Genomic DNA, 27,308 nt, shown 5'->3' on the forward strand with positions numbered 1-27,308 from the left:
CAAAGCAATCACTCTAGTTAGGGCTGATTGAGAGGCTGACGAAAAAAGCCGGCCCCGTCTGTAGACGGGAAAATGCGAAGATCAGTTAAGGACCAAGTCAAGTATGTAAGGGGAACCCATTAAATTTAAAAATAGAGGATAAAATTCGCAGTGCTTACCTTGTAGTGTTTCCCCTTTCTTTACGTATTCGCGTCATATAGAGAACATCCGTGACGGGCAGGACTTGCTCCAAACTCTCGTACACCTCCTGTTGTTTGCCCTTGCTTGCTACGAACTCCTGAATAGATTCTGGCATTCCCAGGTTAGGCGGACTCACGTAGTTCAGCTTGACGTCGTACAGTGTTAGAAGTCTGGGGGGAACAAGCAGTTGTAGGTGAGACAAGTTGAAAGTGGTGTGGCGCTTATTTATATAATTATATTAGATGTTCTATGTATTTTGAAAAATATAAACTTGAATGAGTGATTTTTAAATAATAGACGTCTGAGACCTATTTTCTTCATTTTCAAGGTACCTGGGGGACTAATCTGGCTGGGGGACTTTAAACAGGGAGTATACCAGCCTGAATTTCCCTTGCTAAAGAAATAGCAAAGGTTGAGTGCAACCGAAGGGTGTATACTCTTGTAGCCAAAACCAAATGTCAGCCCAAAGCAATCACTCTAGTTAGGGCTGATTGAGAGGCTGACGAAAAAATCCGGCCTCGTCTGTAGACGGTTAAAGACCGTCTGTAGACGGTCAAGTATGTAAGGGGAACCCATTAAATTTAAAAATAGAGGATAAAATTCGCAGTGCTTACCTTGTAGTGTTTCCCCTTTCTTTACGGAAGAACTGGACTCGTCTATGTGCACAACTCTTCCTCCTAGTCTCTGCATGGCCACGTTGAAACTACAGCTAGTCCGTGTGCTCACCTCGTAGAATACAGAAGCCATTACCTTGTCCTGGGAATAAAATCAAATTTATCTGTTAATATTGGCTGATCTCACGGGATTTTTTTTTTCACCGAAGAACTGGACTCGTCTATGTGCACAACTCTTCCTCCTAGTCTCTGCATGGCCACGTTGAAACTACAACTAGTCCGTGTGCTCACTTCGTAGAATACAGAAGCCATTACCTTGTCCTGGGAATAAAATCAAATTTATCTGTTAATATTGGCTGATCTCATGGGATTTTTTATTATTATTTTTTATGAGTTTTGATAGAGGGAACATTAACAACAGAGGTCTTATCGTCCCGAAATTGAAGAAAGAAGCTGCACAGGATAGGAGAAAGCCAGCCGTTCTGAGAACGAACGTTGTTTGTTCATTAAAAATTTAGCCCCGGGCGGACTCACGAGGTAGCGCTTATAAAGCAGGCATGCTACCTTCCAAGCTAACAAGGCTGGGTAAAGGAAAGATTAACCCAATGAAAGTCGGTAATGAATTAGTAAATTGGGCGATAATTGTGTCCCATTTTGCGTCATCACAAGCAATCTATTCTAATCCTCACCTCCAAGATACGACCCTTACGTTTGAACCGTTATAAACTATGAATTAATTTTTCGATCAATTTTAATATTTGTGTCCAATTTCAATTCATCTCCTCTAAAGGAGTCCATTCAATTTTCTATTCTGTTTCTCACCTCCAAGATATGGCCCTTATGTTTGAACCGCTTCAAAGCGCGGGCCACATTGAACAGCTCCCTAATCTGATCTGTTGTTGCTTGCCAGCTAATGTTAATCTGAGGTTCTCATACCTGGACCTTTCTTTTTAAAAAACCTTTCTTATCTTTCTGGCATTGTTTTATAGTTTAATAATTGTATGTTGTCAATTCATTTGTATGTACTGTTCTGTAGTACCCTACTGTCAGGTTTTATTTGCCCATCAAATATACGAGACCTTGTTCAGACAGATGGGATTTTTCGGGCAGGATAAACAGGGTAAACTCTGTTCTTATTCCTCTAGGCCTATGCTTTACATAAGGAGAAAGGTCTATACCAGAAAAAATAAACCCATCTATTAAGGTGTGCTACAATGTTGAGAATGTCAGGGGGAGTCACGTTAAAGGACAGGATACAGGATTAAGAATATCTACATCAGAGGAAGCTTTGGAGTTATAGCGATTGAAGAAAAGTTAGAAGAAAGCAGCTGAGATGGTTCGGGCACGTTAAAAGAAGACCGGCAGATCATATGGTCAATAAAGCAAGAAAACATACAAGAGGAAGGCCCAAGCACACCTGGTGGCGGCAACAGAAGAAAAGACTGGAAGAAAGTGGACTATCAGAAGCTGACACCCAAAATAGAAGAGTTTACCACCTGCGAACAAGGAGAGCTGACCCTAACAGTGGACACTGATGTAGGATTAAATCAAGGGAGATATATATATTAAGGTGTGCTACAACCTAGAACATAGTATATCTTACCATAGCCTTGACGTTCTTGATGAGCATGATCTCCTCTTTTCTCGCCACATGACAGACATGAACCGAGCGCTTCTGAATGGTAGCTAACATGAGGACCGCGGCTACCGTTTCCTTCTCTGCGTGAACACACAGGGGGTACTTCTTGGGCCAGTTCTCGAAGTGCTGGGAAGACAGAATTTAAAATGTGATAATCATTATTGCTGAAAAAGGAAAGAAAGAAGAAGAAGAATAAGAAGAAAAAAAAGTCGAAAAACATATATTACTCGTATATCTGAGTAGGTATCTCGGTGCTTTCAACGTCATACATATTCATTTATCTGTAATACCTAACTGGGATAGAAAACTCTCCTCACATTAATCTCACCCAGCCGGATACCGATAAGCCCAACGTTGCAAAATGTCAGTGATTAAGAGGAAACTCGTGCATTTACTTGCTAACTACTGGCTGAATCGAACCCGCGGCCTAGCGCTAACTAAGCTGAATGGGTTGTAAAAACACCAGCAATGTGCTGAATGGGTTGTAAAAACTTTTCACATTTTTTTTTTTTTTTTTACTATTATTATTTTTTTCCATTATTAATATCATTACTGTTATTTGTTGGAATGTATGATTTATTTATGTAAATTCTTTATTAAAAATAAAAAAAAAAACTGGCCAAATCTTCAGACTTATTTACAATTTACAAGTGTATCAAACAACGTCTTACTAAATATAGGGGGAAAATATACCTTACCTTAGCCCATACACTTAGGTCGTTCAGTTGCAGTGTGGAGTAGGTCTGGTTGAGGTACATCTTGAGGGCGGCTGCTAAGGGCGCCAGTTCCAGCAGAGATGTGTAAAGAGACGAGAAACGAATGGATAAATAGTAATTGTAAATTAATTAGACAAAGAATATTTAAGAATTTAGTTCCTAAAGCATTATAAGTAAAGCAACCTCCGAGTGGGTATCACACTAGGCTTGTACGCCGCGCCGGAGGTTCCGGGTTCGATTTCCGGCGGGGTCCATGTTTTTTCGGCTCTGTGCTTGGAGTTCATGACGCACTCAGCCTCGTGAGGACAATTGAGAAGCTACTTTAACGTGAGTGTTTCACCATTTCTTTCGTACCAATGAAACAACTGCTACATTAGACTCGTGTAGTCTGTGTCGTAGCATGCCCATCCCGTAGTATATGCCTCTCATCAGATGGGCGAGAAGAGACACAATAGGTACTTCCCATTTAGGTTCTTGGTCAACATGAGAACATCAGAAAGTAACCCGTTGAAATATTTGCAATCGAAAAACGCTCACAATTTTTTGTCGATGGTGGACATCGAGCCCGGGACCTTCTGCATGGCAAGCGCATTCTGGGCTAACCGTGTCCCCATATGAGGACTTATGTCTGTTTGTTTCACCATAACTCTCAAACAGTTTGTCCGATTTTCGAGACATTTACCGCTCAGTCTTGTCTAATACAAGGGGAATTCAGTCTCTAAATTTTGGTCCCAATTGGTCTGATTTTTTAGTTTAAATACCTTACCTTAGCCCATACACTCAGGTCGTTCAGTTGCAGTGTGGAGTAGGTCTGGTTGAGGTACATCTTGAGGGCGGCTGCTAAGGGCGCCAGTTCCAGCAGAGATGTGTAGTTATCATTAGAGGCGCCTACGTATAGAGCGTAGTCACACCGAGCTCCGCGCGCCGCACACTGGAATACATGGAAATGAAACGAGGGGTATTGATCAAGCCAAGATTTTATTGTATTGTTTTGTACAATGCTTATGGTACCTGAGATCAATCAATGTGATTTCTCAATTATTTAGCCTTAAGATACCATGGTATCTTGGTAAATAAAACCTTGGTTAAATTATTATTAAAAAAAAAAGACAAATTACAAATTAGCAATTCACGCCCTGGGCGAACTTTACCGCTAACAGATAGAGTTTATAATCTTCTCTTCGATTTCGGGATAAGACCCCCGTCATTATAGTTCCCCCTATCAAACCTCTTGGGGCGGGGACCTATGTGGGAAGGGAAATCTGGAAGAAATACCTGTAACTCCCAATTCCAATGCGACCCTAGCGGCAATTCGGCGGATCTTATCCAAGGTGACGCTGTTAATGCCCTGGGGCGGAGTGACCAGTGTCGCGTCTCCGGAATGAATACCCGCGTTCTCCACATGCTAAAGTAAAATACAATAGAATATAACATGTTTATTTGTTTATAATGCCCGAATGAGACAGTCTAAACAAGATCTTATACATATATTTCGTAGGTAGAGTTTACAAATATGTATGTAAATAAAACCTTGGTTAAATTATTATTAAAAAAAAAGACAATTTACAAATTAGCAATTCACGTCCTGGGCGAACTTTACCGCTAACAGATAAGGTTTATAATCCTCTTTTCGATTTTGGGATAAGACCCCCGTCATTATAGTTCCCCCTATCAAACCTCTTGGGGCGGGGACCTATGAGGGAAGGGGAATCTGGAAGAAATACCTGTAACTCCCAATTCCAATGCGACCCTAGCGGCAATACGGCGTATCTTATCCAAGGTGACGCTGTTAATGCCCTGGGGCGGAGTGACCAGTGTCGCGTCTCCGGAATGAATACCCGCGTTCTCCACATGCTCCGACACTGCCATGCAGAGGACCACCCCGTTATTCGCCACTGCGTCCACGTCTATCTCCTTCGCGTCCTGGATGAACTTGGAAATGACCACCTGGGAAACAGAAGAGTGGTATTATAAATTGATGTTGGTTAAAAAGGGTTAATTTTTTTTCCAAAGAGTTTGATAGTGGGCACTTTGTTAGTTGTTGTGTTACTCACCGGATGATTAGGGCTAACGACCGATGCTTTGGTCAGGTATCCCTCCAGGTCCTGCTCATTATGCACCACGTTCATAGCCGCTCCACTCAGCACATAGGATGGGCGTACCAAACACGGATACCTTATCAAGAAACAATGAAATATAAATGAAACCGTCCTTCTTTCATCGATTTCAGGACTAGACTTCTATTCAAACCATTGGAAAAAAAAATCGAATACCTACATGAGGTTAAACTTAGACACACAAACGTGTTGAACATTACAGCCCGTTCACTCACACTGCACGAAACGAAATTTTCTTCGTTGCGAACTTTTTTCCGTGAGGCGGCCTCGATTTGTATACAAATGAGTGTGTTCTCATTGCAAACGAAGAAAAATTCGGAAACATTGTAACTTTGGACGAAGAAAAATTCGGAAAAAAGTCGAACAGTGTGAACAGGCTGTTACGCCACCGAAGCAGAACTTACCGGTAGGTTCAGATAGTTCTTCTTCATTGCTGGGTTCAAGGTAAGGGTCAAATCCAATCACTGATTCATCCACCATTCGGAATGCTTTCTGGAATGCCTCCTCGAAGTTACGCCCTATGGACATTACCTCTCCTACACTCTTCATTGAGCTTCCGATCTGGGGAGAAATTAAGCATTGGCTTGATTTATATATATGGTGTTAAAAAATTAACGTCAAGAGTTGGCCTCCACAAAAAAGGTACTGATATAAATTAAAAAAAAAAAAAAAAAAAAAAAAAACAAAGGGGGGGACAGCATACTGTATATTGCATTCTCCTACTACTCCGAAGTGTCGAATAACTTTAGTGGCTGTAGTACGGAGTCGATTGTACTCCCTATTGGTCAGGGTTTGGCTGGGAGCTACCACGATTGCCAAAGAGTTTGATAGAGGGCACTTTGTTAGTTGTAGTGTTTGTTACTCACCGGATGATTAGGGCTAACGACCGATGCTTTGGTCAGGTATCCCTCCAGGTCCTGCTCATTATGTACCACGTTCATAGCCGCTCCACTCAGCACATAGGATGGGCGTACCAAACACGGATACCTTATCAAGAAACAATGAAATATAAATGAAAGGGAAGGTAAATGAGTTAGGCAGATTGGAAAATTTTTAGAAAACCTGAAAAGAATTCCTTTGGAAAAAGATGAAGGAACTGTAACAATGGAGGCCTTATCATCCCAAAATAGTAGGCTTCATTGAAGGAGATTTGTGCATTATCCGTAGTCCGATTTGTGCATTATCTTTTTTTTTCCGCTCTAATAAGGTTTTACACAAAAGAAGCGGGATGAGGCATTAACCATGACGTCATCGCGTACGGGAGAGTATGCCGTGACGTCAAACTTTAAGATTTACCGGTATTTTTAAATCGATTTATCTCCGGATCTAGAAATTGTAGAAGAAAAAGAAAAAATCTCTAGTTCCTCATTTTTTCTGCTCTTTGACTTAGAAACCTCACCCAAGTCAGCGCAACTGGTCTATTAAGCTGGTGATTAATTCAAAGTTCACTAAAAGCTTTCTTTAAGTTAAACTTGCATATTTTTTTTTTCTAGCTAAGCAAGGTCTTTTTACTGAACTGTTACTTGTATGTATTATTCTTTAACCCATCAAATATACGAGACCTTGTTACGAAGACAAATGAGTTATTAGGCTGATTGGAAAAAGTTAGAATTCCTTTGGAAAAAGAGGTTTTAGAGAGGGAACTGTAACAATGGAGGTCTCATCGTCCCAAAATCGAAGAGAACTAGGATAAAATAGGAGACAGCAAAGCCGTTTATTATTATTATTATTATTTTAGTTTCACTTGTCAACCGCAGAGGTTTTACTGTCCCAAAATCGAAGAGAGAAGGACAGGATAGGAGAAAGCCAGCCGTGCCGAGAACGAACCTAATCTGTTTAGGATAAAGTTCGAACTGGGCGGGAATCGAACCCTTGACCTATAGCCTATAGCTTACTAAGCAACCATGCTACGCACATTAGTATGAAATACGAGTATCTCACACTAACTAGGATGGACGGAAGATTCTTTAAGTACCACTTCCTTTAATAACTCAATAACCATGCTACAATTTTACCGTAAGACTCTTAAATATGTAATACAACATTAACGTACGATTTCTTACCATTGCAAGCAGAGGGTTCCCTCCGCTTGAAAAGAACAAGCACAAGTCCTCACGATGGTTGACTGCGGTTCAGGATGAGCCAAATAAACATGGCTAGAGACCATCACCCAGGTGTATGGCTGATAGAAGAGATATTTCCTCTATTTTGTCATCACCTTTCGGCTATAGCTAAAGCCGCTACAACAACATTTCTTACCGTGATACAATTATCGTATGCGTCTCGTACGACCTCGTACTCCACCTCCTTCCATCCTTTCAAACTCTTGTCCACGATAAGTTGCGTAGAGTATGCCTGCGCAGTTGTGGCTAGTTTGCGCAGTTCTGATTCGTCCTTAGCGAAGCCGGACCCGAGGCCCCCTAGAGCGAACGCGGCCCGCACCAGGACTGGGTAACCGAGCTCCTTAGCCGCTACTAGGGCCTAGGAATAAGGGGACAACAAGATTAGAATTATCTCAACCTGGAGGTGCTGGGTTCAAATCCCGGTCAGGGCGGAAATTTTCTGACCGAGATTTTTCGTCCCTGGATAGGCATGGATGGAAAAGAATCTTAAAAAAAAAAAAAAAAAAAAAAAAAATAGGATTCTATTCTATTCTATCATTGGCCTTAAAGCTAATGTTTGTCGTTACCGTATTCATATGGCCTATTATCGTACGATTTTTACCATATTACAATATTATCGTACGATTTCTTACCGTGATACAATTATCGTACGCGTCCCGTACCACCTCGTACTCCACCTCCTTCCATCCTTTCAAGCTCTTGTCCACGATAAGCTGTGTAGAGTAAGCCTGTGCAGTTGTGGCCAGTTTGCGCAGTTCTGATTCGTCCTTAGCGAAGCCGGACCCGAGGCCGCCTAGAGCGAACGCGGCCCGCACCAGGACTGGGTAACCGAGCTCCTTAGCCGCTACTAGGGCCTAGGAATAAGGGGACAGCAAGATTAGAATTATCTCAACCTGGAGGTGCTGGGTTCAAATCCCGGCCAGGGCGGAAATTTTCTGACCGAGATTTTCCGTCCCTGGATAGGCATGGATGGAAAAGAATCTTGAAAAAAAAAAAAAAAAAAAAAAAAAAAAAAAATCATATGGGTAAAACCTAGAAATGGAATTTTGTTTCTGACATGTCTAATGGTAAAAAATTGATTTTGCCAATACAAAACACCAAAGAGGGAGTTTTGCCCAGAAAACTTTTCTAGTGAGAAATTTTCCATATTGAGGAACCAACAAAAAGGGAATTAGAAAGAACTCTTAATTTCATAATGAGGCCTCTTATTACGAAAAAAAACAAGGTCAAAAAAAGTAAATTAAAAGTAATAATAATACTAATAATAATAAAACATTAGTTACCTCATCCACACTATACACAGCTCTACTGGGTGTCACTTTCTCTCCGATCTGATTGATGTGATCGGCAAACACCTTCCTGTCTTCCGTGTCTATGATGGATTGAATTGGGGTACCCAGTATTTTCACCTGAATTTAAAAATAGAATAGAGAAACCTTTATTGATTTTTTTTTAATGGCTTTCTACTCAGTGGCAGGGTTTCTCCTGGAGGAGCTCTTCCAGCCTGAATTTGCTGAATCGAATGGCATCCACTCGTAAATTTTTTGTAGCCAAAGCCAAATGTCAGCCTAAAGCAATCACCCCAGCTAGGGCTGATTGAGAGGCTGACGAAAAGCACCAACCCCATCTGGACACAGGTAAAGGCGAGAAGAAGAAGAATAGGTAAGTAGATAGCTACCTCGTATTTGCTGAAGACTCCTGATTTCTCCAGTTCCACTCCACAGTTGAGAGCTGTCTGACCTCCAAATGTTAGCAACACTCCGTCCGGTCTCTCGGATTGAATCACCTGCAAACAAAGATAGATAGGAGATAGAGAGAGACGATCAATAACAATTTATTGGCTGCCAAAAGTTTGGGTTGCCAGATGACACAGCATACTACTCAAACAGAATAAAATAGAATACACCTTGAAAGAGAATAGAATAGACAATCAATAACAATTTATTGGCTGCCAAAAGTTTGGGTTGCCGGATGACACAGCATACTACTCAAACAGAATAAAATAGAATACACCTTGAAAGAGAATAGAATAGACAATCAATAACAATTTATTGGCTGCCAAAAGTTTGGGTTGCCGGATGACACAGCATACTACTCAAACAGAATAAAATAGAATACACCTTGAAAGAGAATAGAATAGACAATCAATAACAATTTATTGGCTGCCAAAAGTTTGGGTTGCCAGATGACACAGCATACTACTCAAACAGAATAAAATAGAATACACCTTGAAAGAGAATAGAATAGACATGTTTGGAATGGCAGTTGTGTGAAAGCTACAAAATAAAAACAGCGATGAAACATTCTAATATTTCAACGGGTCAACACGAGAAGAAGAGAGTATTGTGTCTCTTTTGTCCATCTGATGAAGGGCATACTACGAGATCGACATGCTACGACACAGACCAATGGACTTTTAGCACTTACCCACTACTGCGGCAGCAAGGAGAGGTGTCATTCCGTAAGAATCTACATCCATACGAGCGCCGTGTGATAGCAATAGTTTGAGAATTTCTATGCTCCCTGCCTCGGCACAATCGTGTAACGCTGTGTTTCCTGGAAGTAGAACAGAACATGAAACGTTTTTAGAATCAGCTCCCATGGCGTAGTAGTCACTGCGCTCGCCTTGTACGCGGGAGACCCGGGTTCGATTAATGACGGGGTCAAAAAAATGTATCATGCAAATGATTGATTCCGTGACTGGCTGTTGAGGGGCCCACTCAGCCTCGTGAGGAAAATGTGTAGCTATGTAAAAAAAAAAAAAAAAAAAAAAAGCACAAAAAATTAATTTTTTGCATACTCGAATCGGGCCTAAAGTTTGATCAGATTTTTTTTAACCCATTCATATGTTTAATCAATTTTTAACCCCTTGCACGCACCTGTTCCACATAGACACAGGTTAGCGGGAGGAAGTACACCTTGTCCGCCAGACCCTGCGAAGTTTGCACCGTGGCTATGTTGGGGTTAATGAGGACGGTCTGTATGCCCAACTCCTTCAAGGCTTTGATAGCTTGAGATCCGGAATAGTCGAATTCGCCTGCTTGGCCTATGGATAGACCTCCTGAACCGAGAATGAGCACCTAGAATGAAGAAAAAAAAAAACATTAAGTAGATTGATTGTATCAAATAAAGCTTTTGATAGAGGGAACTGTATTTGCCAAGGTCATATCGTCCCGAATCAATCCATAAACGTTCCCATCATGGGACGGGTCGATGTACGAAGCCTCTCCACCAATTTCGATCCTTGTAGAGCATGTAGAGGAAGCAGATACAAGGATCGTTCCGAAAGGGGAGAGAGAAGACAGACAGGGTAGGAGAAAACCAGCCGTTCTACATTATCCGTTCAGGATAAAATCCACTCCGGCCGGGAATCGAACCCACGGCCTAGCACTTACAAGGCAGAGGCGCTACCCTCCAAGCTAACTAGACTTGCCCCTATAATATTACTTAGTTCGTCGCTCTCCTTAGGTCTTTTGTAATGAAATGTTATCTCACCTTTGTAGGTTTTATTTTCCCATCAAACGCGCTACCAACCAGGCTGACTAGGCTGGCAACTCTGTCTTCACTGAAACACTCCCTGAAATTACCTTTTTTGGCGTCTGGAATGATTTGGCAATGAGGGCTTCATCGCTTCCCAAGAAAAGCAGAAAAAAGTAAAATACAATAGAATATACCATGTTTATTTGTTTATAATGCCCGAATGAGACAGTCTAAACAAGATCTTATACATATATTTCGTAGGTAGAGTTTACAAATATGTAGGTAAATAAAACCTTGGTTAAATTATTATTAAAAAAAAAAGACAAATTACAAATTAGCAATTCACGCCCTGGGCGAACTTTACCGCTAACAGATAGAGTTTATAATCTTCTCTTCGATTTCGGGATAAGACCCCCGTCATTATAGTTCCCCCTATCAAACCTCTTGGGGCGGGGACCTATGTGGGAAGGGAAATCTGGAAGAAATACCTGTAACTCCCAATTCCAATGCGACCCTAGCGGCAATTCGGCGGATCTTATCCAAGGTGACGCTGTTAATGCCCTGGGGCGGAGTGACCAGTGTCGCGTCTCCGGAATGAATACCCGCGTTCTCCACATGCTCCGACACTGCCATGCAGAGGACCACCCCGTTATTCGCCACTGCGTCCACGTCTATCTCCTTCGCGTCCTGGATGAACTTGGAAATGACCACCTGGGAAACAGAAGAGTGGTATTATAAATTGATGTTGGTTAAAAAGGGTTAATTTTTTTTCCAAAGAGTTTGATAGTGGGCACTTTGTTAGTTGTTGTGTTACTCACCGGATGATTAGGGCTAACGACCGATGCTTTGGTCAGGTATCCCTCCAGGTCCTGCTCATTATGTACCACGTTCATAGCCGCTCCACTCAGCACATAGGATGGGCGTACCAAACACGGATACCTTATCAAGAATTTGTCCACAATAATAGTAGTTAGCTAATTTCTAGGATAAAAGGACTCTTCAGTCCCATTCGAACAGTCAACACCTTGGATAAGACTATTATTGTCAGCGCGAAGAATATCTAACAAAGGGTTAGGTAGAAATCAAAATCTTAGGGTTAGGTAGCATACAAAATTCTATACTTGTGTTATGAATGAGGATACACGTCGGGAACTGCTGCTTCTCAGTGGAATATTAATAACCAGGTCAAAATGTTTCCTGGCTAGATAATCAGCCATGCTGGTTAGTTCCCTTAGGGTTAGGTAAAGCTCAAAATCTTAGGGTTAGGTAGCATACAAAATTCTATACTTGTGTTATGAATGAGGATACACGTCGGGAACTGCTGCTTCTCGGTGGAATATTAATAACCAGGTCAAAATGTTTCCTGGCTAGATAATCAGCCATGCTGGTTAGTTCCCTTAGGGTTAGGTAAAGCTCAAAATCCTAGGGTTAGGTAGCATGCAAAATCCTATACCTGTGTTATGAACGAGGATACACGCCGGGAACTGCTGCTTCTGAGTGGAATATTAATAACCAGGTCAAAATGTTTCCTGGCTAGATAATCAGCCATGCTGGTTAGTTCCCCGGTGATGTTATAAAGCTCAATTTTTTTTTTATTTTTTTTTTTTATGAGTTTTGATAGAGGGAACTTTAACAATAGAGGTCTTATCGTCCCGAAATTGAAGAAAGAAGCTGCACAGGATAGGAGAAAGCCAGCCGTTCTGAGAACGAACGTTGTTTGTTCATTAAAAATTTAGCCCCGGGCGGACTCACGAGGTAGCGCTTAGAAAGCAGGCATGCTACCTTCCAAGCTAACAAGGCTGGGTAAAGGAAAGGTTAACCTAATGAAAGTCGGTAATGAATTAGTAAATTGGGCAATAATTGTGTCCCATTTTACGTCATCACAAGCGATCCATTCTATTCTTCACCTCCAAGATACGACCCTTACGTTTGAACCGTTATAAACTATTAATTAATTTTTTGATCAATTTTAATATTTGTGTCCAATTTCAATTCATCTCCTCTAAAGCAGTCCATTCAATTTTATATTCTGTTTCTCACCTCCAAGATATGGCCCTTATGTTTGAACCGCTTCAAAGCGCGGGCCACATTGAACAGCTCCCTAATCTGATCTCTGTTGAACATGGCCACCTCCAGAATATGTCTAGCGTTGAGGCCATGCGAGTAGCCAGGGTGTGGATGTTGAGGTAGGGGGATGTACAGCTCATCCATGTTAGTTTGGATGGGGCGCGGAGGTGGGTGGTGAGGGTGACCGTCTGCCAGCTCTGTGGAGAAGAAGGGAGATTGACTTTAGTTGGGCGGATGGACATGCTACGACATAGACCATATGCACCTAATGTAGCAGTTGTTTCATTGCTACAAAATAAAAACGGTGATGAACACACTTTTTTCTCTCACTACTTATTCAAGGTAATGGGAAAGTATAGGACTGTGTCCCCATTTCTTTCCTATCTCTGTGGAGTAGTGGTTAAGACTCTTAACCACTACCTACTCCACCGATACCCGGACTCCTTTATTATTATTATTATTATTAAAATTGAAGGTTCGATAGAGAGAACTGTAAGTAACTGCTAGCGAACCCTTCGGCCTGGCGCTAACAAGGCAGACGCGCTAACAGTCAAGATATCTAGGCTGGCTCCTTTCAAATACATAATATGTAAACGCTAGTTACTCACCCACAAATACTTCGGGAGCATGCTGTTCGGGTGTGGGAGAGAGCGGTGTGAAGTAGTCCAGAGTAGAAGGAGGCCGGGGGAAGTCTTGTGCGATGCTCAGAAGAGGAGGGTTCTTGATAACGGGAGCTTTCCATTCCCGTACGTCATTTCCGTAGCCAGGGGGAGCAAATACCTGGAAAAATAGAGTAGAATAGAGGAAGAGATTTTTTAAAGAGGTTTGACAGAGGGAACTGTAACTAAGGCCTTATCGTCCCGAAATCGAAGAGCGAAGCAAGACAGAATAGGAAAGACAGAATAGGAAAAAGCCAGCCGTTCCGAGAACGATTACACCTTAGGATAAAATCCGCCCTGGGCGGGAATTGAATCTACGACCTAGGTCATGAAAAGAATGCGCTTTAAAATATCAGCAAGTCTTTCAAATAAATAAAGTTCGCGGGAGAATTGGAGAACGAACTTAACTTATTTAGGAGTTAGGTATTTTTTCACAGGAATATCAGGGTGATTACTACTACCTACAGTACTTACGCAGCCTTGAGGGGTTAAAAACCTCGCGGGGAAATAACTCACCTGTCCGTCAATATACGCTACTTGGCCTCGCAGCACCACCCGATGTACGGCCCCAACCACCTTACGGCCGGCAAACGGGGTCCATTGCGCCTTGGAGAATTTGGGGGCGGCCGGTATTTCCCAGTGCTTCTCTAGGTCTACCTCGATGTAGGTGTTGTATTGCTCGGGCAGGTTGAATATACGCTTCGGGTTCGAATGGAACTTGGCAACTAGGTCCTGGAAAATAACGCATAGACACATTTATACAAATCAGGGAGTGATCGGTGGATGCCACATAAAACCATCAACATTTTTGTACTGCCTTTGAGTTGAAAAGGCCATCTGTACTTTGAACTTGTTTTCATAATTAAAAGGAGAAACTGTGTGCTCTAATTTCAATGATTTGGATCTTATGATGTGTTGGCAACAATAATTAGGTGTTGGCTAATTGGTTATACAAAGATCAAGTGTGCATCGGCTGCTACCCAAGAGTCCAAAGAAAATTGCATTCATAGAACTGTGCTAAAGCTTTTGGATAGGAGAACAATATTTTATTCAAACGAAAGCAGGAACATATCAATAAAATTACATTGTATTCCCCTAGAATTAAACCATTGAATAGAAAGTAGTTAAACTGCAGGTTTTCTATTGGATTTACTCTTTCACCAAACACCATAAATTTTATGTGAGGCTACTTGCAGCTGTTTTAACAATAGTACTTTGATTAATTAAAAACATGTTTATTCATAGATATTTTTACAAGTTTTTATCCTTACTGGCATTGAACTTCAGGTTTTCTATTGGATTTACTCTTTCACCAAACACCATAAATTTTATGTGAGGCTACTTAATTGCAGCTGTTTTAACAATAGTACTTTGATTAATTAAAAACATGTTTATTCATAGATATTTTTACAAGTTTTTATCCTTACTGGCATTTTTGGCTATATAACCTGGGAAAACTGAACATTTTCGAGCTTTTTCAAAACTTTGGCCTTAAATAACGGCCGAACTTTGCATTTCTCGAGCTTTGGCCTAGGTAACTTTTGATCGATATTCTATAAAGAACCTCTCTGCACCTTAATTGGGCCGAAGTGTGATGAACTTGGGCTGAAAACTAAAGTTCTCGTGTTGACCAGTTAACCCAGCACCTATGTAAATAAAAAGTATTGTGTCTTTTTATCGCCCATTTGATGACATACTTCGGGATAGGTATGCTACGACACAGAACACACGAGTCTAATGTAGCAGTTATTTCATTGCTACGAAATAAAAACGGCGGTGAAACACCAAATAAAAAATAAAATCAAGACCAACTTACATTCATAGAGAGGCGACCCTCACTGACAGCTGTTAGCAGGAGGGGCAGAACAGTTTCCAGTCCCGGGTATCCTGGGGGAGGATTAGCGCTGGTCTTCTCAGCCAGGGTATGGGGTGCTGAAATCACAACCAGTGGAGGATGTTAGGTGAAATTTTTGGACACAAAAATAGTAGGTAAAAATATGTAGTAGGTAGGTGTTTTTTTCCAAGGAAATATTAATTTTCAACTAAAACACCCTGACTGCCAAAGCATATTATGGTGATTACCCACAAAACCCCATATACATATAAAAACATCTCCCTTAACATGAGAGATAGACTCTTTAATGTTAGTTTTTTTTTTAATTTTTTCATATATAAAAAAAGCAAAATTTCACTCAGAGGCCCTCTTTCAGATAACTATTGGAAATACTTAAGTGGCAGCAAGTGTGGACGTCCAAAGCGGAATCTCTTTGGTTCAGCCATGTTGAATCTAAAAAGTCACATAATAAAATACGGCTAAATGTATATGTATGTTGTGAGAAGGTCATAAGGATAAATAATAATGAGGGATAATGTACATACCATGATCCGTAGCAAAGCAATCAATCACGTCCATGTTATCCCACAGGGCCTGTCTATCTTCCTCACTCACTAGCATGGGTCTCACTTGTCCCTTGTCCTCTCCTATCACCTCCATTATTTTGTAAGAAGGTCATAAGGATAAATAATAATGAGGGATAATGTACATACCATGATCCGTAGCAAAGCAATCAATAACGTCCATGTTATCCCACAGGGCCTGTCTATCTTCCTCACTCACTAGCATGGGTCTCACTTGTCCCTTGTCCTCTCCTATCACCTCCAGATCCTTCTTAGTGAGGAACAGGTGGTGTGGACACACCTCGCAAGTCACTGGGACACCCTGTAGAAAATTGGGACAGATAAGATACGAGTTAGTACACCCTGTTTTTATTATTATTATTAAATCGAAGAGAAGACAGGATTTTTTGCTTTTGAGTTTTGACATAAATCGGAGGTCATATCGTCCTGAAAGCGAAGATAGAAGTAGCACAGGATTGGAGAAAGTCAGCCGTTCCGAGAACCAACCTTATCCGTTTAGGACAAAGTTCGCCCCGGGCGGGATTCGAACCCGGGACCTAGCGCTTACCAGGCATGGACGCTACCAACCAAACTAACTAGACTTGTCCCTTTAACCTTACTTAGTTCACTGCTCTTCTCAAGTCCTTTGTAATGAAATGTTATCTCACTTTTGTAGGTTTTAGGACAGGATTTTTTGCTTTTGAGGAAAGAGAAAGCCAGCCGTTCCGAGAACCAACCTTAACCGTTTACGACAAAGTTCGCCCGGGCGGGATTCGAACCCGGGACCTAGCGCTTACCAGGCATGAACGCTACCAACCAAGCGAACTAGACTTGTCCCTTTAACCTTACTTAGTTCACTGCTCTTCTCAAGTCCTTTGTAATGAAATGTTATCTCACTTTTGTTGGTTTTATTTGCCCATCAAATATACGAGACCTTGTTCAGACAGATGGGATTTTTCGGGCAGGATAAACAGGGTATACTCTGTTCTTATTCCTCTAGGCCTATGCTTTACATAAGGAGAAAGGTCTATGCCAGAAAAAATAAACCCATCTATTAAGGTGTGTTACAACCTAGAACATAGTATATCTTACCATAGCCTTGACGTTCTTGATGAGCATGATCTCCTCTTTTCTCGCCACATGACAGACATGAGCATCTTCTTCTCCAATGTTCTCGAAGCGCCATTCATGTTCAACCACCTCGATACCACGGATACCTGTAGGTAAAACAAGATATAAAAATAATTTTATCGCACTTGCTTGCCATGCAGAAGGTTCTGGGTTCGAATCCCACTCGACAAAAATTTGTACTCGTTTTGCGATTGCAAATATTTCAACGGGTTACTTTCTGGTGTTCTCGTGTTGACCCAGCACCTAAACGGGAAGTATTGTGTTCCTTCTCGCCCATCTGATGAGAGGCATACTACGGGATGGGCATGCTACGATACAGACCACATGCGTCTAATGTAGCAGTTGTTTCATGACTACGAAATGAAAACGGCGGTGAAACACTCATCTTAAAAAAAAATCTTTCTGACACCCCATGAGCTCACGTGACGTGATAGTAGTGTGTTTCTACCTTTACTGCTTACCTTTCACGCTGTAGAAGTCAGCCGTACCACTACTGGCGTAGATTTTGAATCCCATCTTGGCTGCCAGCTTCTCAAGGACCCGCACCGAGTCCAGAAGTTCTTCTTTCTGTTTGATTCCTCCCACGGACAGCAGCACCGCCTTGGTAGGGATGGTGAATCCAGAGCTGGCTATGATGGCCTTCAGATAGGCCTCGTAGATGTTGTCGCCGAAACAGGCCACCTCACCTAGGGGGAAGAGGAAATTCATATGAATAAAATGAACTATAAAGAGATTTTTTCAGTAAAAAAAAAGAGGTGCTCTATTAAACGGTTAGGTAGTGGAACAACTTGTTCTAAGCTGACAGTCTTAATAAAGCCCGACTTAAAAACTTATAACCCACAGGTTAGGGTTACAGGAGAGGCTTAGCCAATCCGCTCTGGCAATCGGTAAGCAATCAATTGCCAGGAATTTTCTTCCAACCCAACCTCGCCTCTCCAATCAAAATGTCATTTAATTCTCACCTGTTGAAGCCATCCCAACGCCCAAGGTGACATCAGCGCCGGTAAGTCTCGAGAATGAAAACTGTGGTACTTTCACCCCCACCTTGGACTTCCCGTAGAGCACCTAAATAAATAAATTTAGTTATAAATAAATAAATTTTATACATATGAATTTTAGTCCTCTTTTTCTTCTTCTTTTCCCGTGTACAGGCGGGGTCGGCGTTTTTCGTCAGCCTCTCAATCAGCCCTAGGGTGATCGCTTTTGGGCTGACATTTGGTTTTGGCTTCAAATTTTAAGAGTGGATGCCCTTCGCACTCAACCTTTGCTAATTCTTCAGCAAGGGAAATTTCAGGCTGGCATGCTCCCTGTTTAAAGTCTCCCAGCCACACTAGGCTGGTCTACTCCCTGTTTAAGCTCTCCCAGGCAGACATGAAATAAAGAATAATACCTCCACAGGTTCAACGACCTCTCCTACTATCACTCGGGTTGCCATGGCGACAAAGTCCAGGTCCAGGGTCTTGGATACAAACGGGAAGGACCGGGATACACGCACGTTACACTCGATAACCTTGAGCTCGTTATCCTTAGCGATGAGCTGCATGTTGAACGGGCCTTGAGGAAACAAAGATTAATTAGTTAGGCCGGGGATTATCGCGGGGTTTCATTAGTGCTTCCCAAGTTTCCATGACTCCAGTCCTACATCAATTAACTTGCTGTTGAACCAATGATCCTGGATTACGAAACCTAGATCTTGACCGCAGTGCAATAATAATCTCATACATCATACATTATAATATATAACAACTCTACCTTGGTGGAGACGCGGGTAAACTTGTTCAAATCCCAGCGTGGCATTTTGACCACACAATAGTCCAGACTCGGCCAATGATCCTGGATTACGAAACCTAGATCTTGACCGCAATAATAATCTCATACATTATATTATATAACAACTCTACCTTGGTGGAGACGCGGGTAAACTTGTTCAAATCCCAGCGTGGCATTTTGACCACACAATAGTCCAGACTCGGTTCAAAGCAGGCCGGTGTGGTGCCGGTCACGGAGTTGGTTATATCGGGTAAGGCCACTCCCAGGCCTAGTTTGGCCGCTACGTAGGCCAGAGGATATCCAGTGGCCTTGGAGGCCAGGGCCGAGCTACGAGAGAGACGCGCGTTCACCTGGGGAAAAAGAGAGAGATTTGTAGTTTTTATTATGTTATCAAGTCAGGAGAAGATATGGCAGGCGCTTGTTAATATCTACGGGATTTACTCACCTCTATGATATAGTAGTCTTCATTGTACGGACTAACGGCATATTGTATATTGCATTCTCCTACTACACCGAAGTGTCGAATAACTTTAGTGGCTGTAGTACGGAGTCGATTGTACTCCCTATTGGTCAGGGTTTGGCTGGGAGCTACCACGATTGATTCTCCTGTGTGGATGCCTAGGGGGTCTACATTTTCCATGTTGCATACCTGAAGAACGAAGACAAACTTTTCAAGAAAAGCAGAAAAAAAGTTGTTGTTGTTGTTGTTGTTGTTGTTGTTGTTGTTGTTGTTGTTGTTTGCAAATGTCGGGTTATTTGACTACTAGGTTTTATTATTTTTTATTTTTTTATTAATATTTATTATAGTGTGCCAACATTTTTATTATTTTTAGACTATTTTAGAGGAAGAAGCCTGCCTACTCTGCCTTCGGCCATGCCTTTTCTACATGTTTGACCATGCCTCGGGATGAACTAGCGGGATTCCGGAGCGAAGCGACGGAATTCAGCTAGTTATTACATATAGATCATAGAGGTAGGTATCAGGATTAGATATGGGGTGATTAAAAAAAGTTGTTTTGCTACCATAGCAACGGAGGATATAAACATTGGGCATATGGGTTACTGAAAGAAATGAAAAGCCAGCCTAGTTAGCTTAGTTGGTAGTGCGTCTGCCTTGTAAGCGCTAGGCCGCGGGTTCGATTCCCGCCCGGGGCAGATTTTATCCTGATGGGATAATGTTCGTTCTCGGGACGACTGGCTTTCTCCTATCCTCTCTACCTTCTCACTTCAAATTCGGGACGATAAGACCCTAGAAGTTACAGTTCCCTCTATCAAACCTCTTTAAAAAAAAGTTAAGCCAAGAGTCTATCCATTAAACCCTCACCTGTTTAGCCAGCAGGAAACTCTCACTATCCACAACAGATGGCGCTGACGGGAGAACTTGTACCGGTTCTCGGCACCGTCGATGCTTTCCGGGGAAGTACCTGAGAAAGTGGGGAAAAGAGTAAGTGATGTGCGATTTGACAAAATCATTCCATCGATTTATTAAAGAAATTGGAATTTGATTCAAATATCAGAAAAGACAAGATTTGTCTCAATTTTCGGTGGAATATTAGTCTCAGTGAAAAGGTATTGCACGGTTCGCCTAATGATTTTTTCCCCTTGAAAAAACATCCATCTCTTATTCGTCCAATTCACTATTGATCTCAGGAGGGTCGGATTTTATCCTGAACGGATAATGTTCGTTCTCGGAATGGCTGACTTGGCGCAAATCAGTGTTACACCGCCCGCCAACGCAGCGGCAGTACACGACGCGAAATCTTCCTTATGCGTCGCCCCTGGTTCTCTAACATGCACATGAACGTCAATGAACCCGGGTAGCTTGACCATCTTGTGTGACGTCATACAGTCCGTGTAGGTCTTCATGGGGACTTGACAGTTGCATTTCCACATGGCCTGTGAAAGAAATATTAGTAATGAAGTTATTATTAGTTTTATCTGAACTTAATTTATAAAGTTATTATAAGGGAATTGTTGTTGTAGCGGCTTCAGCTGTAGCCGAATGGTGATGGCAGAATAAAAAAAAGATACAATCCGTGTAGGTCTTCATGGGGACTTGACAGTTACACTTCCACATGGCCTGTGAATGAGGTAATAAAACTAATTTTTCGCAGCCCAGATATGATTTCTGGGTGTCTAAAGGGGTTCTAAACCCTCTAATCACTAACATGAGACAGGGCAGTATCCAGGATTTTGCGGGGCCCCTCCCTAAATACGGCCCTACCGTGAGATAGAGGAAAGCACCAGTCTCTATCGGATATGATTTCTGGGTGTCTAAAGGGGTTCTAAAACCTCTAATTACTACCATGAGACAGGGCAGTATCCAGGATTTTGCGGGGCCCCTCCCTAAATACGGCCCTACCGTGAGATAGAGGAAAGCACCAGTCTCTATCTCAAGGGCACGGAAATGTCCGTACGAGACCGACAGACAGACAGACGACACCGAAGCGAATACAATAGCCCGTCCCTTATTCCTTATTTTTATCTCTATCGTAATAATAAAGGAAGGACGGACTAAAAAGCTTACCTGTATGAGTAGTCTGGCGCATTTAACATCAATCACAAGAGGTACTGAACACAGACAGACGACACCGAAGCGAATACAATAGCCCGTCCCTTATTCCTTTTTTTATTACTATCGTAATAATAAAGGAAGGACGGACTAAAGCGCTTACCTGTATGAGTAGTCTGGCGCATTTAACATCAATCACAAGAGGTACTGAGTATTCTACCGCTAGACGTCGCGTTCTATAACCCTGTAGAACAGAGAATAATAACATAATAGAGCGATAGGAGAACCCTGTAAAAACAAGGAAAAAATATCAAAATGAGTTTTCAGAGCGAATAGCTTCCTAGTGACTAGTGACCCAAAAGACCCAAAAAACACAGCCCCGAACCAAAGTTGTGAATTTCGTTAGAAATTAATAGTAAAGGGGATTTAGCTGAAAAGATATTGTGCTCTGAACATAGTCTCTAACCTACCTCGGTGGTATAGTGGTCGAGACGCTCTCCTGGTAGTCAGGAGGGTGTGGGTTCAATCCCAGACGAGGTGTGATATTTTACGGATTTCATCCTTAATATTGCTTAAGAATTTATCCACAATAATAGTAGTTAGCTAATTTCTAGGATAAAAGGACTCTTCAGTCCTATTCGAACAGTCAACACCTTGTATAAGACTATTATTGTCAGCGCGAAGAATTTCCAACACAGGGTTAGGTAGAGATCAAAATCCTAGGGTTACGTAGCATAGAAAATTCTATACCTTGTGTTATGAATAAGGATACACGTCGGGAACTGCTACTTCTCAGTGGAATATTAATAACCAGGTCAATGTGTTTCCTGGCTAGATAATCAGCCATACTGGTTAGTTCCCTTAGGGTTAGGTAGAGATCAAAATCCTAGGGTTAGGTAGCATGCAAAATCCTATACCTGTGTTATGAACGAGGATACGCGGCGGGAACTGCTGCTTCTTAGTGGAATATTAATAACCAGGTCAAAATGTTTCCTGGCTAGATAATCAGCCATACTGGTTAGTTCCCCGGTGATGTTAGCATCTTCTTCTCCAATGTTCTCGAAGCGCCATTCATGTTCAACCACCTCGATACCACGGATACCTGTAAAACAAGATATAAAAATAATTTTATCGCGCTTGCTTGCCATGCAGAAGGTCCCGGGTTCGAGTCCCACTCGACAAAAATTTGTACTCGTTTTGCGATTGCAAATATTTCCACGGGTTACTTTCTGGTGTTCTCGTGTTGACCCAGCACCTATGCACCTAAACGGGAAGTATTGTGTTCCTTCTCGCCCATCTGATAAGAGGCATTCTACGGGATGGGCATGCTACGACACAGACCACATGCGTCTAATGTAGCAGTTGTTTCATGGCTACGAATTGAAAACGGCGGTGAAACACTCATCTTAAAAAAAAAAAAAATCTTTCTGACACCCCATGAGCTCATGTGACGTGATGGTAGTGTGTTTCTATCTTTACTGCTTACCTTTCACGCTGTAGAAGTCAGCCGTACCACTACTGGCGTAGATTTTGAATCCCATCTTGGCTGCCAGCTTCTCAATGGCTGACTTTCTCCTATCCTGTATTCCTTCTCTCTTCGATTTCGGGACGATAAGACCTTAGCAGTTACAGTTCCCTCTATTAAACCTCTTTAAAAATAACTCTTACCCAAGATCCGAGCGTTCTGTCTGTACAAATCCATGGCTATGTTGTTAGGCAGCTGTCCGCCCATACTCAGAATCACTCCCTCTGGGTTCTCGCTGTTATAAATGTCCATGACCACTTCGAACGAGATCTCCTCGAAGTAGAGACGATCGGGGATGTCGTAGTCTGTACTGACGGTCTCCGGGTTACAATTCACCATGATGGTCTTCTTCTTGAGACGGCGTAGCTCCTTGATACACCCTGTAGAAAAAAAACGAAATTTATTCCATTTGAAGGACATAGCACCCTCCTGCGCAGTTCTTCACAAAGTACCTACACAGTTCTATACGTACCTACTGCGCACCAATCAAACTCCACGGAGCTTCCTATCCTATACACGCCGGATCCTATGACCATAATATATTCGCTAGGATCAGCCAGGTCATGCGCAGTAGCGTACACAAAATTTATTCCATTTGAAGGACATAGCACCCTCCTGCGCAGTTCTTTACAAAGTACCTACACAGTTCTATACGTACCTACTGCGCACCAATCGAACTCCACGGAGCTTCCTATCCTATACACGCCGGATCCTATGACCATAATGTATTCGCTAGGATCAGCCAGGTCATGCGCAGTAGCGTTATAGGTTAAATACAAATAGTTGGTCTGCGCAGGATGCTCGGCAGCCAGGGTATCTATTTGTTTATTGTATGGGCGGATACCGTTGTCCTCACGCATCTTTCTCACCTGAAAAGGAAGAAAAGACGAGGGAAATTAAAGATGAACATACCAGACTAGTTAGCTTGGTTGGTAGCGCGTCTACCTCGTAAGCGCTAGGCCGCGGGTTCTATTCCCGCCTGGGGCCTAATTTGGGGTCACGAACCAAGCCAAAACCAGGCTCAAGTTCAACTCCCAGATCAAGCAACGAAATTTCAGCCAAATAGACCACCCAAGCAGGCCAAAACTCAGTCCGTAGTCCCAACCATTATTGACTGCACGACTCCCCCATAATAAGACACCAAAATATCTCGAAAATCGGACAAACCGTTCGAGAGTTATGCTAAACCAGACAGAAACCAAACTCACCATTAGTTCTGTACACTCAATAAAGCTCGCGATCTGCTTGTCACAGAAGCCAAGCTGTTTCGACTGGCGCAGTAGTTCGATAGGCAAAGTCTGCACCTTATAGCTCTCCAGAATGTTCTGAACTCGGATAATATTGGCCATACGGTAAAGAAACCAGCGGTCTATCTTGGTAAGAGAATAGAGCTTGTCTATGCTGATGTTGGATTTCAGAGCAGCCGCTAACACGAACATACGCTTGTCTGAAATTGAAAAAAAAAAAGAAGAAATTAGTAAAGAATGAGTTAGAGAACTACTCAGTGCGTGAGGCGGGTCAGATTCTCGCCATGGGGGAACTTCTTCCTAAACAAAACGGTTCGTTTGGCTTTTGCCTTTTCTGTCCTCCTTCCTTCAAATTTGGGACGGTAAGACTTCTGTTATTACAGTTCCCTCTGTCAAATCTCTTGGGGAAAAAATCTGGAATTCTTGAAGTTAAAATTCCCTGCCTCACCTGGGATTGACTCTCCTAATTACCACACAGACGCCCTGACCACAATGACACCGAGGCAAAACTTACCGGTAGGTTCAGATAGTTCTTCTTCATTGCTGGGTTCAAGGTAAGGGTCAAATCCAATCACTGATTCATCCACCATTCGGAATGCCTTCTGGAATGCCTCCTCGAAGTTGCGCCCTATGGACATCACCTCTCCTACACTCTTCATTGAGCTTCCGATCTGGGGAGAAATAAGCATTGGGTTGATTTATATATATGGTGTTTAAAAATTAACGTCAAGAGTTGGCCTCCACAAAAAAGGTACTGATATAAAATTAAAAAAAAAAACTTCAATGTGGGGACCTCCCTTCTACTTTAGCTTTTCTAAAGAAAATATTATCAGGCGGTGAAACACTAAATAAAAAATAAAATCAATACCAACTTACATTCATAGAGAGGCGACCCTCACTGACAGCTGTTAGCAGGAGGGGCAGAACAGTTTCCAGTCCCGGGTATCCTGGGGGAGGATTAGCGCTGGTCTTCTCAGCCAGGGTATGGGGTGCTGAAATCACAACCAGTGGAGGATGTTAGGTGAAAGTTTTGGACACAAAAATAGTAGGTAAAAATATGTAGTAGGTAGGTGTTTTTTTTTCCAAGGAAATATTAATTTTCAACTAAAACACCCTGACTGCCAAAGCATATTATGGTGATTACCCACAAAACCCCATATACATTTTTGGACACAAAAATAGTAGGTAAAAATATGTAGTAGGTAGGTGTTTTTTTCCAAGGAAATATTAATTTTCAACTAAAACACCCTGACTGCCAAAGCATATTATGGTGATTACCCACAAAACCCCATATACAGTGCTAGGCCGCGGGTTCGATTCCCGTCCGGGGCGGATTTTATCCTGATGGGATAATGTTCGTTCTCGGGACGACTGGCTTTCTCCTATCCTGTCTTCCTTCTCACTTCAAATTCGGGACGATAAGACCCTAGAAGTTACAGTTCCCTCTATCAAAACTCTTAAAAAAAAAGTTAAGCCAAGAGTCTATCCATTAAACCCTCACCTGTTTAGCCAGCAGGAAACTCTCACTATCCACAACAGATGGCGCTGTATTCGGCATAGCGCAGATCAGCGTCACACCACCTGCCAGCGCAGCGGCAGTACAGGACGCGAAATCTTCCTTATGCGTCGCCCCTGGTTCTCTAACATGCACATGAACGTCAATGAACCCGGGTAGCTTGACTATCTTGTGTGACGTCATACAGTCCGTGTAGGTCTTCATGGGGACTTGACAGTTGCATTTCCACATGGCCTGTGAAAGAAGTATTAGTATAATCTCTTTCTTTGTGTTTGTCACTAATATCATTGTTTGTTCTGTCTTATTGAAAAATAAAGGTACGTAAAAAAAAAGATTTATTGTTAATGTGAAAAGACTCGCCCAACTAAGAAATAGATGGAAGCTGCATCAAACCAGTTGTATAACTGATAACTCCTTGTTGATGATGTTAATGTGATATAAAGTAAACTTCCATATTATTATTATTACCGCGAGGAGCAGAACTCTTTGGCCGCTGATAGGTCTTTGGCTTCTATCCACTCCGGCTGGGAGATGCTCTCGCGGTCCAACATTCGGGAGAACTTGTATCGGTTCTCGGCACCGTCGATGCTTTCCGGGGAAGTACCTGAGAAAGTGGGGGAAAAGAGTAAGTGATGTGCGATTCTTGACAAAATCATTTCATCGATTTATCAAAGAAATCGGAATTTGATTCAAATATCGGAAAAGACAAGATTTGTCTCAATTTTCGGTGGAATATTAGTCTCAGTGAAAAGGTATTGCACGGTTCGCCTAATGATTTTTTCCCCTTAGAGATAGAGAGACAATCAATAACAATTTATTGGCTGCCAAAAGTTTGGGTTGCCGGATGACACAGCATACTACTCAAACAGAATAAAATAGAATACACCTTGAAAGAGAATAGAATAGACAATCAATAACAATTTATTGGCTGCCAAAAGTTTGGGTTGCCAGATGACACAGCATACTACTCAAACAGAATAAAATAGAATACACCTTGAAAGAGAATAGAATAGACAATCAATAACAATTTATTGGCTGCCAAAAGTTTGGGTTGCCAGATGACACAGCATACTACTCAAACAGAATAAAATAGAATACACCTTGAAAGAGAATAGAATAGAATATACCTTGGTTATCCTGCCCGAACGAGACGTAAAAGTCCCTTTACCCCCAGCAGTCTAAACACTGTCTCGCATAATTGATGGGAAAGTAAGGGGTACAACGTCACTGTATAACTGCTAAAGTCCTTTGTGACGGGTGTTTTACCTTCATTCAGCAACAAGCTACCCACCTCCTCACAATAACCTCACCCAGTCTGAGTGGGGTTGGAAAAAGTAGAATAGAATAGAATATACCTTGGTTATCCTGCCCGAACGAGATATAAAAGTCCCTTTACCCCCAGCAGTCTAAACAAGGTCTCGCATAATTGATGGGAAAGTAACGGGTAGAATGTCACTGTATAACTGCTAAAGTCTTTTGTGACGGGTGTTTTACCTTCATTCAGCAACAAGCTACCCACCTCCTCACAATAACCTCACCCAGTCTGAGTGGGGTTGGAAAAAGCCGGCACTATGCGATTACCCAGATGGTCACCCATCCGGATAGCAGGCGTAAC

At 42.1% G+C, this 27,308-nt stretch overlaps 1 protein-coding gene and 1 long non-coding RNA gene across 2 annotated transcripts; both read right to left on the bottom strand.

Annotated features, from left to right (window-relative positions):
* Positions 1-154: 154 nt before the first annotated feature.
* LOC103510066 (CAD protein-like) lies at positions 155-24,866 on the bottom strand. Its single transcript, XM_026824231.1, has 18 exons — positions 24,692-24,866; positions 24,139-24,377; positions 23,589-23,799; positions 23,074-23,310; positions 20,244-20,317; positions 19,339-19,542; positions 19,025-19,243; positions 18,514-18,690; positions 18,086-18,188; positions 17,585-17,809; positions 17,085-17,209; positions 16,143-16,314; positions 15,412-15,527; positions 14,112-14,327; positions 13,545-13,716; positions 12,910-13,133; positions 698-936; positions 155-350 (listed from the first exon to the last, which is right to left on the bottom strand). The coding sequence occupies exons 1-18, from the start codon at positions 24,864-24,866 to the stop codon at positions 155-157; spliced, it is 3,324 nt and encodes a 1,107-aa protein (XP_026680032.1).
* LOC113467796 lies at positions 1,029-1,696 on the bottom strand. The gene is made up of 2 exons (XR_003391744.1): positions 1,617-1,696; positions 1,029-1,115 (listed from the first exon to the last, which is right to left on the bottom strand). It is a non-coding gene; the product is annotated as an uncharacterized LOC113467796 (long non-coding RNA).
* Positions 24,867-27,308: the final 2,442 nt, after the last annotated feature.

This window comes from Diaphorina citri, unplaced genomic scaffold (assembly GCF_000475195.1).
Source record: "Diaphorina citri unplaced genomic scaffold, Diaci psyllid genome assembly version 1.1 scaffold555, whole genome shotgun sequence".
NCBI lineage: Eukaryota > Metazoa > Arthropoda > Insecta > Hemiptera > Psyllidae > Diaphorina > Diaphorina citri.

Bases quoted from the DNA above. Each gene is read 5' to 3' on its own strand.
- LOC103510066 (XM_026824231.1), bottom strand. From the start codon at position 24,866: ATGCTTATTTCTCCCCAGATCGGAAGCTCAATGAAGAGTGTAGGAGAG. The intron at 23,311-23,588 runs GTACGTATAGAA...TTTTTTCTACAG, and splicing joins GTTCGATTGGTGCGCAGTAG to GGTGTATCAAGGAGCTACGC. The intron at 15,528-16,142 runs GTATGTACATTA...TTGTGATTTCAG, and splicing joins TTGCTTTGCTACGGATCATG to CACCCCATACCCTGGCTGAG.